General features: G+C 40.4%; 1 protein-coding gene across 1 annotated transcript in view; it reads right to left on the reverse strand.

Moving 5' to 3' along the window:
* wdr17 (WD repeat domain 17) overlaps window positions 1–18,839 on the reverse strand; it is a 37,123-nt gene extending 18,284 nt beyond the window's left edge. The window contains exons 1-11 of the mRNA XM_061094149.1: window positions 18,717–18,839; window positions 8,547–8,730; window positions 8,206–8,436; window positions 7,926–8,036; window positions 6,408–6,548; window positions 6,169–6,291; window positions 5,621–5,808; window positions 5,322–5,490; window positions 4,933–5,024; window positions 4,639–4,721; window positions 4,430–4,516 (exon numbers count right to left, since the gene is read on the reverse strand). Of these exons, the coding sequence (XP_060950132.1) occupies window positions 4,430–4,516; window positions 4,639–4,721; window positions 4,933–5,024; window positions 5,322–5,490; window positions 5,621–5,808; window positions 6,169–6,291; window positions 6,408–6,548; window positions 7,926–8,036; window positions 8,206–8,436; window positions 8,547–8,730; window positions 18,717–18,839 (1,532 nt within the window). The remainder of the gene's footprint in view (window positions 1–4,429; window positions 4,517–4,638; window positions 4,722–4,932; window positions 5,025–5,321; window positions 5,491–5,620; window positions 5,809–6,168; window positions 6,292–6,407; window positions 6,549–7,925; window positions 8,037–8,205; window positions 8,437–8,546; window positions 8,731–18,716) is intronic.
* Between the last annotated feature and the right edge of the window lie 800 nt (window positions 18,840–19,639).

The raw sequence follows: 19,639 nt of genomic DNA on the forward strand, positions 1-19,639 counted from the left end.
TTTCACTTTCTGCTGATGAGCAAGAGTCGGGGAAGAACACCGGCATGTTTCATTACCTAATCAGCCCTCTTAATATACTCTGCCTTGCCATGTTCACACCGCAAGATCGTTGATTCAACTACCACTTAAGCCGCTTTCAGTGTGAACGCCAATGTCAGGGTGAGAGCCACCGTATTATCGGCAAACTTTCCCCACCTGGCCCCCTAGTATAAAGAATGCAGAAAGGCTGCATAAAGCCTGTGACAACACAGCAGGAGATCCCCCGCTTGATTCACTGGGGGTGAGTTGGGGTTGATGATGCTTCTAACCTGCAAAAGATGCAAAAATTAAAAAAGTGTTTAGTGTTACATGCATTAGTAGCTTCGTTCAAGAGTGTTTTTGCCGTGACTTACCATTATCTCAAAGTTTCTGCCTGCTCTGAATACAACACTCATTTTAGGATTCCACAGGCCAGCCTGCTCTCTGCCTCCACTGCCTGCTCTTTGTTGCTTTAATTTTTTTAGCAATACACTTCTTTATTTATCATCACCTGTTTTTCATAGTGTGCTTTGGGGTCCAAGGGAATAAGAGACTTAACATTACTGTCACCTTCAGGTGTTATTCTCACTCCCATTCAGTCTTGAATCAGTGCTGTTCTGATAGTTGCTTTGGTCTGAAGATTACCACGCCCCTCATTTCCATATTATGAATGCTGTGAAATAAATGTGGCCTTATGAAATAAAAGTCCCATGAAATAAATAAATGTGGAATTATTAACTTAAAGTACAATAAAATAAATATATGTGGCATTATGTAATAAAAGTACCACAAAAAAATGCGTGTTGGGACATAGTATTTGTGAACTATAGTTCGGCCTACATGTGCAGCCAAAGCCTACAACCTCATGTTTCTTTGCTGGGAACCTAAAGGAACCTTTCGGATCTCTTCTGCCAAACGCTCTTCTATTTGGTCCATATTCGTTCTTCTAAATCTTCACTGTCAAGAACTCCATATCCTTCCACTTTGCAAACTACCTATATGGTTATTTTGCTTATGGTTATTAATTTAATTACTAATCAGAGTTCCAAGTTTGTAGTTGGTAATTTCATGAGACGTAATTTCCCTTCCTTTGAAGGCTGGTGCCCCGAGGTAACTTTAACCAATGAAAGTTGGCTAATATTCAATATTTTTTCAGAAATATATTGAATGCCCAAAGGCACACCATTTAATGGTGTCACGCTTAAGGTATTATAATATGCACAACATGTGGCGTTATGAAATAAAAGTCCCATGAAATAATTAAATGTGGCATCATGAAATAAAATCAAATGAAAAATTAAATGTGGCATTATGAAATATAAGAACCGTGAAGTAAGGAAATGTCTTCTTTTGAAAAACATCATCTTGAAATAAGTAATTGTATTTATTTATTTATTTAATTAAATGGATTCCGTTATATATTTATGTTAGGCTATTTATTGCCATATATTTTTATTTCAGGGTTTATTTCATAGCAATATTTATTTAATTATTTATAAAGTTATTTATTTACCTATTCATCCATTTATTTACTATTTATTTATTTTTCCAGTAAATAAAGGCTGGATCAGATTGAGATTGATAAAATTATGATTAGAACAAATGGGAAAATAAAAAGAAATTTGAGGACCTTTTAACCTTTTAAAAATGTTTAATTACCATCAACGAGATACAATGGAAAAACATTAACGGAAAACAGGAGAGCTGAAAGAAAGCTGTGTCTTGTATGATTCCAATTGCAACCACTTGGGCGTATCAGGGAGATGTCTCAGCTTAAGTATTTGCTTATTAACTAGATCGGGGGTTCCCAAACTTCCTTGTCATTTCTGTACAGTAATATTAACCGTAACCATATATATATATATATACAAATATATATTCTAGTTTTCCATTTTGTTATTTATTCATTACATTCAGTGTCTCTGTTCCGTTATAAAGAGTGCTTGTCATTTAAGTATGTTTGTCTCTGTGTGTATACCTGGTCCCTCAGGGAGGGGTGGGCTTGGTGGCTCCTACACAGTTGATCTATCCTAGGTTTTATGGCTGTCAGTGCCAGATGAATGTCATTCTCTACTTGCAGACATGCTTTGTGCTTTGTTTTCATTACCTTCAATGTAGAGCAGCCAGACTCGCAGAGGTAGGTGGTGGCAAATGGAAGAAGAGATTTCATACCTCTGAGTTTTAGATTCCGTGGTTGTGGCAGTTCTGCAGCTAAGTGATCTTAAGTCTGGTTGTCTGATGGTCTTTTTCTTTTTAAAAATTCCATTTTAGCCTTTAGCAGGAGGTAGCTTGCTATTTCTCAGGCATACAGGAACTTTGTGATGCAGCGGCTGCTCGATTATGATTGGCTTGAGTGGTGGGTGTTATATTTTTTATTAAAAGATTGGCATTAGAGAAATGGTAAATGGATTTGTATTTATATAGCGCTTTTCTAGTCTGATGATGACCACTCAAAGCGCTTTACAGTACAGTTTCTCATTCACCCATTCACACACACATTCATACAGTGCATCTACTTGCAGCACTTTGTTATTCTATGGGGGGCAATTCAGGGTTCAGCATCTTGCCCATGGACACTTCGGCATGCAGACGGTTCAGACTGGGAATCGAACCGCCGACCTTCAGGTTGGAGGACGACCACTCTACCCCTCAGCCACAGCCGCCCGAAAAAAAGGATTGACATCCAAGGACACATAGATTTCGATATGCAGTGATTAATAACATCTAAAAAACATTTAATTTAATAATTAATAATTTTATTTTTATTGACACATTGTCCCTCCTTTGCTTTTAGTTCATTGTTTTAACAGACCTAACCCATGTCCCTCCCTTGGCTGCAAGTCTAATCCCACCTTTTATCTTTCATTAATCAAACCTGTCTGCTCTAGACCTTTGTCCCTTCCTCCACCATATTCCCAAATAACAATTTGTCTCATTGGGCTTAACAAGGTTCGGTGTCCTTAACCCTCAACAAGAGAAAGGAAAAACTACATAAAAAAACTTTAACAGGGGAAACAAATGTAGGAACCTCAGAGAGAGCCACATGTGAGGGATCAATATCCCAGGACAGACAGAAGCATATCTCCAAAATGACAATATTTACAACATTGATTAGAAGAAATGTTTTTTTAGCATAATGGAAAGTTGTTTCAATGTTTAAAGTGTTTATACATAAGAAAATGTCTGATAGCGATGAAGGCAGCATTAATCATATATTTTTGGCCTCTTTGTCTTTATTATTCCCACTATGCTATATTGTAGGTTATCTATAGGTAATCATTGAAGGATCAATATACAAAATTAGAAGTAAATTTGACAACGGTATAATGAACTGTTAATTATAACAGCAATAAACTGTCATGATTTTTCCCTTGTTCCCATGAACCGTTGAATAAGTTTATGGATCTCTAAATTGGTTTCCTTGTGTTTAGATTTGTGTTCTGTTTGGTTGTTGTCCCTGAGTTTTCAGTTTCCTATGTTATTTTGAAATTATGCTCCTTGTGTGTCTCTTACTTGATTTCCTGCCTTTATCAAGTTTTCTCTCCCTTGTGATCGTCTGCACCTGTTCTCCTAATTTGTTTCCACGTGTTCAATCATTCCTGCTTCCCTTGTGTATATAAGTCTCTGTGATTCCTTTTGTCTTGGTCAGTTCTGCTTGTTTCCCTTGTTCCACACCAGTTGTGTGTTTCAGCTTTTTCTAGTTTACTCATGTTTCTGTGGGTTTTGATTCATTGAACTTTGTTTTTAGCTATTATAGGAACTTTTTTCACTTGAACCTATGGCTCCAGAATTCACATGGCTCCAGAAATCCCATAACAGAAAGTTTGAACATTATTCTCTCTTGTTTCAGAAATTCATTAAAACAGACTGGTTTTCAGTTCACAGTGGATTTGTGTTTTATGGCTTTCATCATCATCAAGAGATAAGCACCTCTCTATCTGAGAAGGGGAGTGAGGCAGGGGAAGTCCTGTCAGTTAGTTGCATGGAATTTGGTTGTAATTGCCCCCCTTCTGCCAGTTTGGTCAAACTAATCTGCAGTGCCAGTCATATATTTATTTTGTCAGGTTAAAAACCGTTTGTATGGAAAAACAGCAACCCTTGTTTTTGATTTCTTGTCGGAAATGGAGGTTTTATGTTGTGGAGATGGGGTGGAAGTCAGCCTACAGGTCATAGGCTGGGTTTACACATCCTGGCTAAGTGATGCCTGAAGCCAGGCCAGGAAGGTCGCCTATAACACTAGAAATATCTTGCAATTGTGCTTTATGCTATTGTTAAGTGCTGTATTTCAAGTCTTACTATATGCCACATATATTGTTCAAATAAGTGAAATGAGTAAAGTAGTTATTACTAGGTGGGCCTTATGTAGCTAACAGCAACTTGAGGTGATGTGACAGAGGGATTTAGGTCTTACTTGTTGTTCTGGCTCCAGTCACAGCCAAACACAGCAGCAGGATGTTTGTACTTATGGAGGATTTTGCCATCTATGGTCCGAATAATACTGTTGTTAAAACAATACAAAAAAACATGTATGACTCTCCGAGGGATAAATAGATAGAATACATGAAATACTCTCTCTGATAAAAGAACAAAATCCTAACAGAGCAGAATAAGAGCACTTACCAGAATCCGTCTCCACTACAGGTAGCAATCCTCTTAGAATCCTTATGGCTCCATGATATACAGAATATACCATTCTTACCATGCTGCAGGATGATAGAGAGGTCGTTAATTCACACCACATCTAACTAATAGTTTCTTAAAGAATCGAATAATGTTTGCGATGAAATTGTCTACAGCTGCACCTAAATTTGATTTGAATTACAGTTGCAATAAATGTTGAGACAGCAGCCATTTTTACTGGTTAATCGTTGAAGTTAATTTTTGCATACATTTTGCACTGAAAGTTTTAGTAACCTCATTAAAGCGAGTGATGATCTTTCCTTTCCTGACATCCCAGATAAACGCTCCGTTACGAGACGTCGCCCCTGCAATGCAATTCAGGTCGCCTTCAAGACACACACACACACACACACACAAACACACACACACACACACACACACACACACACAATCACAGAGAAAGATCAATAACTTTCACATGAGCAAAAGATGATACACTTTATATGGATGATCGGATGGGACTACAATTCTTTTGTATCCGTAATAAAATTTGTGAATATATCATGTGTGTAGGGATGTTGTCTAATGAACATGATCATCTAAAGTTAATTGGCTGTTATTTTCCAAGTGTTGAAAAAAAAAAAAATCTTGTGTGTTCGATTGTTAAAGTGGAGTTTATATACCTGGAGCCCAGGACAGAGAGTAGACCACTCCCTCATTGCCGGGAGAGGTGTTAACAGCTGTTAGTGTGTTTGTGTCCCAGATTTTAATAGTTCCATCAAAACTAGCCGTGGCCAGCAGGTTGGAATCATCTGGCTTGAACTTACAATCAAAGATGGTTTCTGCATGACCCTGAAAACGATACGACAACAGAGAACAAATAAATCATATACTAAAAACAGGGTCAAATATTTGTTCATCTGTCTTGCATACGCATGTGTAAGCTGTAGAATTTACAGCACAAAGGATGTTACAAAAATACCAGGTCTCTAAGGAAGTCCCACTTTTTGGCACCCATATCATACAGTCCCACTCCTCCATCCATGAAGCAGCACACAGCATGGCCAGGCGGCAGGGAGAATGAACAGTTCTGTGACAGGGTCGGGGGAGGCACTGCCTCACTAGTAGAACTGGTGTGCTGACTTTTACTGGGGGAACAGGAACTTGGAGCTGTAGTGTGAGTAGAGAGTGAATTAAGTTAAAGAAAAATATCTACTGTGTTATAAAACAATGTAATCCTCATATTTCTTAAAATTCACTCTCATCCTTATATAACAGACAGAGGGCTGCTGAATTAATCACATGAAGCCTGAGTTATTTGAATGACTGCCCAGACAGTGCACATATGATAAAAAGTGATGCTTATACAAAGCTGTTTTCACAAAGCACTGAAACACACATTTACTCTAGACCAAAATGCTAACACAAACAGTCAGAAACTCAAACAGAATAAACATCCACATCAGATTGTAACATTTCATTTCTGAACAGTCGGACTGCATATCCAACAAGTTTTACTCTAAATATTACCTTTCTTGGCGAGAGGGGAGTTGAGGACATGCAAAGCATGAAAGCCAGTCTTTTTCAGTTTAAAGCTGTCCAGAGGAGTGGAGCGAGACACGTTCCACACCCTCAGTACTCCAACCTGAGAGTCTGACATACAAAGATGGCTGGAATGAGGTGTGTGGTGTCATCTGGTGATAAACACATTGAGGCAGATGGGAAATGAGAGCATACACATATTCCACATAAACATGTAGCACCTTTACCTCCGGTGATGAACATGCCTGGCGCAGAGGGAACCCAGGCCAGACACTGAACTGATGCAGCCGCTGAGGGGAAGCAGAAGGACGTGATACAATTCAAGGCCTCACTGTCGACCAGCCTTATACCGTTGTGGAGGTTAGACACTGTAAGAGAAAAAAAACACTTTCAAGATTCAAGAGTTTATTGTCATATGCACAATGATTACATTAAGCATTTGCTTGCAATGAAATGCTTGGGTCATAGGCTCTCTTATAGCAATGCTCAGAATAATACTAGCAGACAAAAATGCTGAGTAAAATAAGATAAAATAGAATATACAAATTTAAAATAGAAATAAAATATACATATCTAAAATATATATATACACTTAAAGAAAAAAAGGAAAACAATAGTGCAAGTGTGTGCAATAGTGCAAATATGTTAAGGTGCAGAAATGGTGGAATTATGACAGATTGGAGAAGTTTAAAAGTCTTATGGCCTGAGGGATGAAACTGTATCTGAGCCTGGTGGTGCGGGCTGGGATGCTGCGGTACCGTTGGCAAGACGGCAGCAGGCAAAATTTTTTATGGCTGGGGTGATAGGGTCTTTGATGATCTGGTTAATCTTCCTCATACACTGCTGGGTGTAGAGGTCCTCCATGGATGGTAGCGCCGTCCAAGTGATGTGTTGAACAGACTTCACCACCCTCTGTAAAGCCTTACGGTTCAGGGCGGTGCAGCTGCCATACCAGGCGGGGATGCAGACAGTCAGGATACTCTCTATGGTGCACCTGTAAAAATTGCAGAGAATCATGGTATCCATGTTGAGCCTCCGCAGCCTGCGGAGGAAGAAGAGCCGCTGTCTGGCTGTCTTCCTGATGGAGTCTGTGTGATGGGTCCAGGTCAGGTCATCACTGATGTGGACCCCGAGGAACCTGAAGCTGCGTTGAGATGGAGGTTGTTGTCCTGACACCAAGATGTCAGGGCTCAGACCTCCTCTCTGTAGGCCTTCTCATTGTCGCCGGTGATCAGGCCTATGACAGTCGTGTCATCAGCAAACTTAATGATGGTGTTGGAGCTGTGGGTGGCCATGCAGTCATGCAAGAACAGGTAGTACAGGAGAGGACTGAGAACGCAGCCCTGGGGCGCACCGGTGTTGAGAGTCAGGGTGGAGGCTGTAGTGCTGCCTATCCACACCGCCTGTGGTCTGCCCGTCAGGAAGTTCAGAATCCAATCACGGAGGTCGATGTTGAGCCCATGATCTCTGAGCTTGGTAACGAGCTTCAGGGGCACGATGGTATTGAATGCTGAACTGTAGTCAATGAACAGCATTCTCACATATGTGTCACTCTGGTCCAGGTTGGAGAGGGGAGTGTGAAGGGTGAGGGAGATGGCATCTGCAGTCGACCTACTTGGCCTGTCGGCAAACTGAAGCGGGTCTAAACAATAAAGTAAAACTATATTGATGTTGTTCTATTCAATGTGTCTGTAATACTGTTAATAGTATTACACTTTATCAAAAGAGTGATTATTTTGTCAAACCTAGCAAATAGTCAGTTGACAAAGGGTCCCATTCCAGAGCACTAACTGGATCCTCTTCATCTGTGCCCTCTAATGACTCTGGACGTAACACATGCTTTTGGCTTTTACTCCCTAAACAAGAGAAGACAGAGGTGAACAGGTTAAAGAAGATGTATGTTTACAGGTACAGAAGTGCAGGTGTACAGTTTACATTATGGTTAAGCTTAGTTTTTAAGCCAGGTGTATGTGTGAGTTTGTGTGTTAATGAATGAGATGAGAAAGAAACAACTTTAGTCTTTACCTGGCTGAAAAATTGACAAACTTCCGTCTGTGTGTCCAAACACCAGTTTGCCTTTCTTTTTCGGGTGCCATCTGAAGAGACAGATATCAGACAGGAAGGAGTGAGCTTCTTTATGCACTGTAAGCCCAGGGTCAGGACCTCCATACACCCAGATATACAACGGACCACGCTGGGAGACAAAGGCCACTCCATCAGCTGAGTTCCAGCACCAACTGACTGATGTGGGGACACCTAGGAATGCAGGAGGAGACACTGTAAACTTTACAGATGGAAAATAGTACGATAATCTGCTCTTAAACATTTCACAGGTAAAATAAAACCTATGTCAACCATCCATCTACCTTTAGTGTTGTCCAGTCTTGCAACAGCCTTTTGTTCTGCGACATTCCACACGATGAGCAGGTTATCAGCAGAGGCCGATGCAAAGAGATCAGAGTTGTCATAACACCAGCTTATAGCTGTTATAGTCTTCTTGTGTTCTGACATGATGGATCTCAATTTATATTCATTGTACTGCTGGTCCAACTAAAACAGACAGATTGAGAATGACGAGGAATTAAGGGGGAAATAAACAGAAATAAATCAGCAACAAATTTTATCCTGGAATGTGTTTCACAGTAGTTCTCTGGTGAAACCTTTCTGCAGTAGTAAATACTGTAGACAGATTCAATTCTGTCCAGAACTGTGTAGACACTTCAAAAGGATGAAATGAAGAAAAATTATAATTATTATAATTTATTTCATTGTGATTTTATGTAATTGACCAACACAAAATAGTCCATCATTTGGAAGTGGGGGAAAATATTACATGGATTTCAAAATTATTTACAAATAAAAATCTGAAAAGTGTTCAGTGCATATGTATTCACCCCCTTTACTGTGAAAACCCTTACAAAGATCTGGTGCAACCAATTGCCTTCACAAGTCACATTTGCAAGTCACAAAATTAGTAAATAGGGTCCACATGTCTGCAATTTAATCTCAGTATAAATACATTACTGAACAAACAGCATCATGAAGACCAAGGAGCTCACCAAACAGGTCAGGGATAAAGTTGAGGAGAAGTATGAAGCAGGGTTAGGTTTTAAAAAAATATCCCAAGCTTTGAACATCTCACGGAGCACCATAAAATCCATCATCAGAAAATGGAAAGAATGTGGCACAACCGCAAACCTACCAAGACAAGGCCGTCCACCCAAACTGACAAGCCGGACAAGGAGAAAATGAATCAGAGGAGCCACCAAGAGGCCCATGGCAACTCTGGAGGAGCTGTAAAGATCCACAGCTGATGTGGGAGAATCTGTCCACAGGACAACTATTACTCTACAAATCTGGCCTTTATGGAAGAGTGGCAAGAAGACAGCCGTTGTCTAAAGAGAACCATGAGAAATCCCATTTGGAGTTTGTCACAAGCCATGTGGGAGACACAGCAAACAAGTGGAAGAAGGTTCTCTGGTCAGATGAGACCAAAATTAAACTTTTTGGCCTCAACGCAAAACGCTGTGTGTGGCGGAAACCCACCACTGCCCATCACCCTGAGCACACCATCCCAACAGTGAAACATGGTGGCGGTAGCATCATGCTGTGGGGATGCTTCTCTTCAGCAGGTACAGCGTAACTGGTCAGAATTGAGGAAAAGATGCATGGAGCTAAATACAGGGCAATCCTTGAAGAAAATATGATGCAGTCTGCAAAAGACTTGAGACTGGGGCGGAGGATCATCTTCCAGCAGGACAATGAACATAAACATACAGCCAGAGCAACAATGGAATGGTTTAGATCAAAGCATGTTCATGTCTTAAAATGGCCCAGTCAAAGCACAGACCTAAATCAAATTGAGAATCTTTGTCAAGACTTGAAAATTGCTGTTCACAGACGGTGTCCATCCAATCTGACTGAGCTTCAGCTTTTTTGCCAAGAAAAGTGGACAAACATTTCCATCTCTAGATGTGCAAAGCTGGTAGAGACATACCCCAAAAGACTTGCAGCTGTAATTGCAGCAAAAGGAGGTTCTACCAAGTATTGACTTAGGGGGGTGAATACTTATGCACCCACCAGATGTCAACTTTTTTGTTCTCATTACTGTTTGTGTCACAATTAAAGGTATTTTGCACCTTCAAAGTACTATGCATATTGTGTTGATCAAATGGTAAAAAGTCTGTTTAAGTCTATTTGAATTCCAGTTTGTAACAGTACAAAATTGGAAAAAGTCCAAGGGGGGTGAATACCTATACAAGGCACTGTATGTGATTCATCACCCGGGCTGTTTAGCCCAAGGTTCTCTGCAGTAAATGTTAAGTAATTCAGGTACAGAAAACAAACGATAATGATGGTTTGATTGAAAATAACATGCATTCAACGTGCCTTTAATTACGTAAAATGTAGTAAATGTACCACACTTGTGAAAGAACAATGGTAGGATAGTAAATTGATGAGATCCTTATCTTGATAGATCTATTTTAGTAAAGGGTATTTATTGCCACAATAACTCATCAAACCGCAATATCAAGATCAGTTTCTTACCAACTAGGGGCCTTAAATAAATCTTAAAGAGGCAGGGGATAGAGTGTTGGATCGATCTAAGTCTTCCTCATCTGCATGCCGAAGTGTCCCTGGGCAAGATAATCAACCCCTAATTGCCCCTCATAGAAAAAATGCTGCCAATAGACGCACTGTGGGAATGGCACCAACCTGTACTGTAAAGAGCTTTGAGTGGTCATCAAGACTAGAAAAGCGCTATATAAATACAGATACATTTACCATAACATACTGAATCCTTTTCTACAAAACCAAGTTAACTACTCCAATATGACATCAAATATTACTAAAGAACTGCAAAATATTGCATCAACATTTTTTAAATATTAAAAAAAAAAAACTTAAATCATCAAGTATTGTACTTAACAAACAATGTGAGCTTCAGGTAGTACCTCGGCTGCTACGTGGCGCCATAATTGTTGGCACATAGGCGATTTCCTGTTAAAGAATTGTTCAAAGGCTTTACAGCCTGTATTATTTGGCTTGATTGAAGTTAACACCTCCTAGCCACTAGGTGCCAATAATGCACCATAGGGTGGATTCCAATCGCCATTAAATAAAAACAAGAAGAAACCTCCAAGCCGGAACTGCTCGCATTGTCCCACATGAATCTCTCTGAAGTGCAGCCGTTCAGGATTATTGATGATGGCAACCCCGCTGTCTAAAAAAAAACGAAGGCATGGGCAGAAGACTACGGCTTTGTTTTTCATAAGGACCGTGCCGTGTCTAGTTATGTTTTGAAAATGTTGTTTGCCGAACCTCCAGTGTTAAGTGTCACTTTGAGACAAAGCATGAAAGAAGTTTCAAAGATCAGGCAGACAAGTCAATCAATCAATCAAATGTGCAGTGTACGCAGGGTATGGGAAGCAAGCCAACTCTCTCACAGAATCTCCAGTCTGTACTGAATCTTCAGTCTATACTCCCCACATGCACATGTGACAGGTTGAAAATGTCTGTGAACACATCTGCCAGCTGATATGAACACACCTTGAGAGCTCAGCCAGGGATGCTACCAGGTTCATAGTGCAGAGTGGCGGGAGTGACTGACTTGGTGGAGAGGTCGAGCATGCTTCAAGGAGACGATCATTGTCCATGTTCCGAAGAAAACGAAAACCCTCTGCCTGAACGACTACCGCCCAGTAGCACTCATCTACACCATCATGAAGTATTTTGAGCAGTAAGTCAAATCCTTCATCACCTCCTCCCTCCCTGACTCTCTGGACCATCTTCAGTTTGCCTACAGGCCAAATAGGTACACTGAAGATGCCATCTCCCTCACCCTACACACCACCCTCTCACACCTGGAGCAGAGGGACACATATTTGGGAATGCTGTTCATTGACTACAGTTCAACGTTCAATACCATCGTGCCCAGAAGCTCATCACCAAGCTTGAGACCTTGGCTCAACATCGCCCTCTGTGTTTGGATCCTGAACTCCCTGACGGGCAAACCCAGGCTGTGCAGATAGGCAGCCCCATATCCTCCACTCCCTGACTCTCAACACCGTTCCCCCAGGGCTGCATGCTCAGTCCTCTCCTGTACTCCCTGTTCATGCATGACTGCGTGGCCACCCACAGCTCCAACACCATCACATTTGCTGATGACACGACCGCCATAGGCCTGTTCACCGGCGACAATGAGATGGCCTACAGAGAGGAGGTCAGAGCCCTGACATCTTGGTGCCAGGACAACAACCTCCATCTCAACGTCCGCAAAACCAAGGAGCTGATCGTGGACTACAGGAATAGACAAGGTGTAGAACACGCCCCCCTCTCCATCAACAGGACTATGGTGGGGAGCATTGCTAGAAGAGAGCCTGTGACCCAAGCATTTCATTGCCAGCGACTGCTATAATCACTAAGACAATAAAGTCTTGAATCTTAAAACTCACAAACAACCTTACAGATATAAAGACCTGGATGCAAAATAACTTTCTCAATCTCAACAGCGACAAATCTGATATCCTCATCATCGGCCCCAAATCAATTACCATCAATCAATTCTCATTATATATGCTTCGACGAGGAAACATTATCAGGACACACTGTAAATTTCTACTGCTATGCGGATGACACCCAGTTATAATTGTCATCAAAACCTGAACAGTGTAATCAATTAACTAAACTCTAAGCATGTCTCAATTACATAAAAACCTGGATGACCCGCAATTTTCTCTTTTTAAACTCAGATAAAACAGAGGTTCTAATACTTGGCCCTAAACACCTTACAGATACATTATCTAATGATATAGCTGCGCTTGACGACATTGCCTTTGCTTCCAATGAAACAGTCACTTAAGATACATTTCTAGGACTGCCTTCTTTCACTTGCGTAACATCTACAAAATCAGACATGTCCTTTCTCGAAAAAAGATGCAAAAAAACTAGTCCAGGCCTGTGTTACATCCAGACTTGATTATTGTAATTCCCTAATATCAGGCTCCAGCAGTAAGTTGTTAAGACTCTGCTACTTGTCCAAAATGCTTCAGCACGTGTCCTGACAAGAACCAAGAAAAGAGACCACATTTCTCCTGTATTAGCTTCGCTACACCGGCTTCCGGTTAAATCTAGAGTAGAATTTAAAACTCATCCTCACCTTCAAGCCCCTTAATAATATGGCACCATTATACCTCAAAGAGCTGATAGTACCATATCACCCCACTAGAGCACTGCACTCCCAGAATTCAGGCTTAAGGCCGGCGCATGCTTCTGCAACTGCGTCTGCGGCTTTTCACGCAGCTGTGTCAACGGACTCTTTTTAATTTATGGATCCCCCAGGGGTTGCGCTTGATGCAAAGCAATTCACCGCCAGACTACTAGGCGGAGTAATGTTTTTTGTCGAAGTTGGCCCTTCTTTGTGTGTGGCAGTCGACGACTATTTATTTACATCGCCACTGCGGCTCCTCATAGCCTTTTTCTGGCGGACAAATCCGCCAGTCAGTGAAGGGTTATACTAGTGGTCATACTTTCGGATCTCTTCTGCCAAACGCTCTTCTGTTTGGTCCATATTTGTTCTTCTAAATCTTTCGGGTTTCTGCCGGTATTATGGGGCATGAAACCGGAAATGCGACTCCGGAAAGGATGTAGTTAGCAGACCAATCACAGCCTTGCGGGCTGCGTGAGGCTTGCGGAGCTTTGCCGTATAGTTAGAAAAATTGGGCGAGGCACGTAAGCACGTAAAAAGGGATACGTAAGCATGTAAGGGGCCCGCAAGGGCTCTTGCGCTTGCGGGCCCCTGAAAACGCAGAAGCACGCACCGGCCTTTACTTGTCGTCCCTAAAGTCTCTAAAAGTAGAGTAGGAGCCAGAGCTTTCAGCTGTCAAGCCCCTCTCCTTTCGAATCATCTCCCACTTTCAGTTCGGGAGGCAGACACCATCTGTATGTTTAAGAGTAGGCTTAAAACCTTCCTCTACAATTAAGCTTATAGTTAGAGCCGGTCCAGGCTGTCTTAGACTTACTCTTAGTTATGCTGCTATAGGACTAGACTGTCGCACATGACACACATAGCTTCTCTTCCCAGCTTCACCTTACTGTTCTCCCTCCTGCGGCCACATCATGGATTATGATGGTGGATTGCGTATCAGAGATACGTCAGACATATTTTGCGATATTGGAAATTAATTATTTGCTGATAATGGGGCTTTATAAAAAAGTGGTAAAGATGTAACGATAAAAAAAAAATGCAATCAGGGTGGTAGAGAAATGGTCATATTCATGGGGATCAGGTTTTCAGTGGAAAAAACAAAGGTAGTGATATCTTCTAGAAAGAAGCTGGTATAAATACATATGGTGAACAGTGAGAGCAGGTAAACACTATTCAATATATGGGGGTTTATTTGATACAAAGCTGATCTGGAATTTACATATTAACAATATAGAGAAAAAATGCAAGATGGTTCTTAAAGTAATGAGATATCTCAAAGGGTCTGTATTGGGAGCCAGTAGAAAAGCTTTGAGGAATATTTATATTTCTTTAATTAGCTTAGTGATCAATTATGGGAGTGTGGTTTACAGGTCAGCAGAAAAATCTTTGCTATAGAAACTAGAATATTACCAAATCAGGCACTGAGATTATGTTGTAGTGCTATTAAGACTTCTCCAACTATAGCAGTCAAAGTAATGAGAGAAATGCTGCGGAATCTTAGGTACAAACAACTAATGCTAAATTACTGGATAAACCTACAAGGACACAAGGAAGAAGATCATCCAACTGTGAGGGCCCTTAGACCATACTGGGAAAGAGGGAAAGCAAAGACAAAGAGTGTTATGTTTGGGCTGCTAATATAATGCAAATACATCATGGTTGACTGGCAAAAAAAACGAGTTGATGGAAGTAAAGGTCAGCATCTATATCAAATAAAGCAAACGTGGATAAAAACGTATGGAAAACGTATGGTAAAAACACCAGAGAGCACTCATATCAATAAATAGATAAGGACACAGGATTTAACTAAACAACAAATTTAATTGGGAAAGATCCATAAGGACAGTGTGAATGTGGTTTTGCCAGAAATATAAAAAGGATTGAGAAAAAATTTAGAAGGAGCTATGGAAGTGTTAAACCTAAATAATATATTCAGAATTTACGAAGGAAAATATAAAACCTTGTTTGAGTTTTTAAAAGAAACATAAATGAGTGTGCTGTCCTTTGCCTCCTTCATCTTGATTTTCAGGGTCCCTCTGAATAGTCCACAGCTCCTCCCTGTTGTCACCTATGAAAGCCCTCTTCTTCTCGTTAACGATGACGTTGATGTTTTTTGTCACCCACGGCTTGTTTTTTGGGTAACAGCCAACACTCCTTGTGCGGACAGTGCAGTTCACACAGAAGTTTATATACTCCTAATGCACTCTGCACTGTAAACCCATCAATGATCTGTCCATGCAGCTTACAGAGTGCATCCCAGTCAGTCACCTCAAAACATGTCTTCAGTGCCTCATAGGCCTCCTCAGACCATCTCCTCACTGTCTTTGTGATCACAGGCTGCCTTTTCACCAGAGGCACATAGCAGGGGGTGAGATGCACAGAGTTGTGATTTGATCTCATAAGAGGGGGGAAGAGACATTTGCATCCTTAACTTTAGCAGACAGCAGGTCCAGGCGGAGTAATGTACACAGCCACCACAGTAGCATGCAAGATTTCCCTTTGCAAATAGTATGGACGGAGTCCCACAGCCAACAGTTCAATTTCAGGGCGACAAATAAGGTCCTTGATTGAAATATGACCAGGATTGCACCATCTGTTGTTTACAAAAACAGCAAGCCCCCCTCCTTTGCGCTTGATGTTAAAGTGTTGGTAGGGAACATCCCTGTGTAGCCATGACTCCGAAAAAATCATCAGACTACACTCCCGAAGTCTTAATTTATGTAAAATTCAAGGAGACCTTTAGTATTTGACCGCACTTCAGACACAGGCGCTTTGGGAAATAACGAATCTGAGACAGAGTCTGCCACCGACTGATAACATTTGGAAAAAAGACAACAAATATTACCAGTTGACACGATCCCCAATTAAACTGGAACACAGTGATGCCAGGGTGGCTGGAAGACTTTCCGAAATATGAAGCATAGTCCGAAACCAAAGCTCTTGGTTCACCACCAACCAGTTCATGTTTCTGTAAATGTTTCCCCACTTTTTGGGGGGAAAGTCTGATCTGATTAGGTGAGACACCATTCATCCCACTTTGGATGGAGTGGCTCTCATATCTAGAAATTCAGTTTCTATTAGAGCAGTCCCCCCCCCCCTCACCAATATCCTATAGAAACTGTGTCTGACCCGACCTCCAAATTAATTCTATCAAAGTAAACAGGAGAGGAGCCATCCAGTCAAACCTAATAAAAGTTAAAACAAACAATATATCGGTACAAAAAAATAAAATGTGGTTTATTAAATATCAGGTCACAAATCCCTACTCATTAATGATCGGATGACCATCAGTTTGACTTAATTTGTTTAACTGAAACCTGGCTGCAAAAAGATAAATATGGGGATTTAAAGTATGTAACGCCCATATTAATACTCCTATTCCAACTTATCGATCAACCCTCGACCTAAAGGTAGTTATAGTAGTTCAGTAACTGGGTCAAAATCGCTGCCAGATAATTAATTGTTTTTTTCCTATTTCACCATGTCGGACTGAAACACAAAGAGTCACCAGTGCAGTGAGCGCTGCCCTCCATCATGGTAACAACGTTCACACAAATAACGTCCACTTAATCAATTTGTCTTCAAATTAAAAGCACTATATTGTGGTTTCTATAATGTGTTAAATTGATCGGAAAAACAGAACTTCTATTTGAAAACTAAAAGTGAACTTGGGTCTGAAGATTGTGTCACTTGCTTAACACACCTATGAAATAGCTGACATACAATGTATGAAATAGTAACACCAACTTACTTTTCTAACTAATCTACTTAACCCTTACCTAAATCATTCAACTTATGTATGGGCCACAAACTTGAAAAATTATAAGTGAAATTCTGTTTCATTCTATGACAAACATTAACATAACATTTTTATTTCAGATAAACCAGGTAGGATGATAGCACAGTTTTCTAACTTCACTGTGCACCATTGACTATATAAAAAGCTCTGCACATAAGGTCCAGCACACAAACAATAAAAAAGTGATATAATATTGTCTGTTTGAGGAGAGCTCACTAATGACAAGAAATAATTCCACAGGCCAAGCAAACGGTCCATTTCAGACAGGTAGGTTTAGAACGGGCAATGCACTAGTTAGAATGATTGGGGGATTTGCATGGAAATTTATGGTTAAAAAAGGGAGAGTTTTAAGTTGAGCATTAAGCTTGCCTAAGTGCATTCATTGTCAACTTTATTATGATTTATACAAGTAGTGTGGAGGCCTATGCGTGGCTCTTTTAAAAAAAAAGGTCATCTTATGTGCGCATAAACTTTTAATTTAGGTCTAACACATTGTTTTACATATGAGACCCTTGATTCATAATCCCAATACTTGTCAACAGCCAATTATTGATTAGTTCATTGTTTCTCAAAGTGAATTGGTTTTGTTTGGTTGAGGAGGATTAATTTATATAAATAATGTTTTTAGTTGGTAAAAATGTTTGCAAGAGAGGACCAATGAAAAAAACTTATTCTGGAACCACTGCTTTCAATCATTCCATTTGAAGATGTGGATACACTGTTTAATTATACTGCATAAGCTTTGCTGAACACAAAACATGTGTACTTAATTCATGTGTCTTATTACCACCGGATATGGATATGTACCATATTCAACATTCCAATAGCAAAATCAGGTAGTGAGTATAAAATAACAAATGTAATGGATATTTACTTAATAATTTCTTAGTTTATGCTTACAGGAGACATTTCAATCTAGGTTACAGCTCAACATAAACTTTATGGTGCGCCCATTGTCTAGCATGTGAGTCCATTGTCTATTCATGTCTTGCAGAAGTTGATTCTGAGATCATCTGAATTCAAGTGACCTTTTGCTCTACTCTGGTTGAACTGTGATTGTCCTATGTTGGAAGAACTCAGCTGACTGACACAACACCCGAGCCATACATGATACTATGTCCTCTCCAACCCATTTAGGATGCAGCCTATAATTCACACCTTTACAGACGATATGTTACAGACACAGAACAATACATTCACACCCTCCCCCCCTCGTGATTGGGGGTCAGGATATTACCCACGCAGAGGCACTTAAATATGAGCACAGACACTTCACTTTTCATCACACTTCCAACCTCCACCTTGCCTGTGTGATCCTTTCTGCAGAAAAGCGTTTACAAATACATTTACGAATACAACTTGTCTCAGAACCTCGCTTGTTGATCAAATGTCCGCCACACATAATAGCCTACATTACTGTATGTGAGAGCTGCTTCGGTAATTTCTCAGATTTTAAAATTAAACATCCTTTGAACATTTAACATCTCAATAATTATCTCATGCAAACAAGTACACACACATCTGGTTCACCTGGTAGATGTAAATAGCCAATGTAGCACAGTAGGCGAAGCGGTCTCCACTAGCAGCGCACACATCTTTGTTCCAGGGCTGACAGCCTGCTGCCAACAAGCCCACCTGCTTCACATTGGCCATCCTCACCTACAGACAAAGAAACACATACATGGCATTATTCATGTTATATTTAAGTCATTTTTCCCCATGTATTTGTATTAAAGGCCAGCAGTGTACAGACAAAAACACAGTGTTCTGTGATCCAGCTTTTATTTTTCTTTGTCTTCCCCCTTCCCGTCCATCATGTGGTGTGACAACAGAGAAACAGAGAACCACATAACTCCAGCGCCCCACCGACGCAAACCCTCAAAAGAAAGTACAAATATAAGGGACAAAAAATAAGTCAAAAAGTAAATAAAATGAAATATATATAATTAAATAAAGACTGCAATAAATATAACAGGGAGAAAAATAACAAGGAAGTTCAAGACGCTTAGCTCAGAACAAAAATAAATGCATTAAAAAACAAATGGGATCCAGAGAGGCTAGAGTTCTTACATAGGAGATGATAGGCTGCCAACTCTTTTTTAGTTTTATTAAAGAGCCTCTCGGAGAATATTTCACCTTTTCAAACATCAAAAAGGACATCCGATCAGACAGCCAGGGCGGGGAAGAGGGAGGAGTAGGTTTCCAATGATACATTTAGGTTGAAAACATGGTGTAAATGACACAGTTCCCGAGTTGAATTTGGCTTACGGACACTTGGATGACACCACAGGAGCAGTATGGAGCAGTATTTTATGTGTTTTTGAAGTTGTTTTTATACATTTGAAGAAGTGGACACCATTTTCATCCATTGTATTGGATTTGGCTGTAACACTGTTTACCCCTGAAACTCTAAATGTTTTTGATGACTTCACCCACCCCTGCATCGGCATAGT

The sequence above is a fragment of the Limanda limanda genome, chromosome 2 (assembly GCF_963576545.1).
Source record: "Limanda limanda chromosome 2, fLimLim1.1, whole genome shotgun sequence".
Classification (NCBI taxonomy): domain Eukaryota; kingdom Metazoa; phylum Chordata; class Actinopteri; order Pleuronectiformes; family Pleuronectidae; genus Limanda; species Limanda limanda.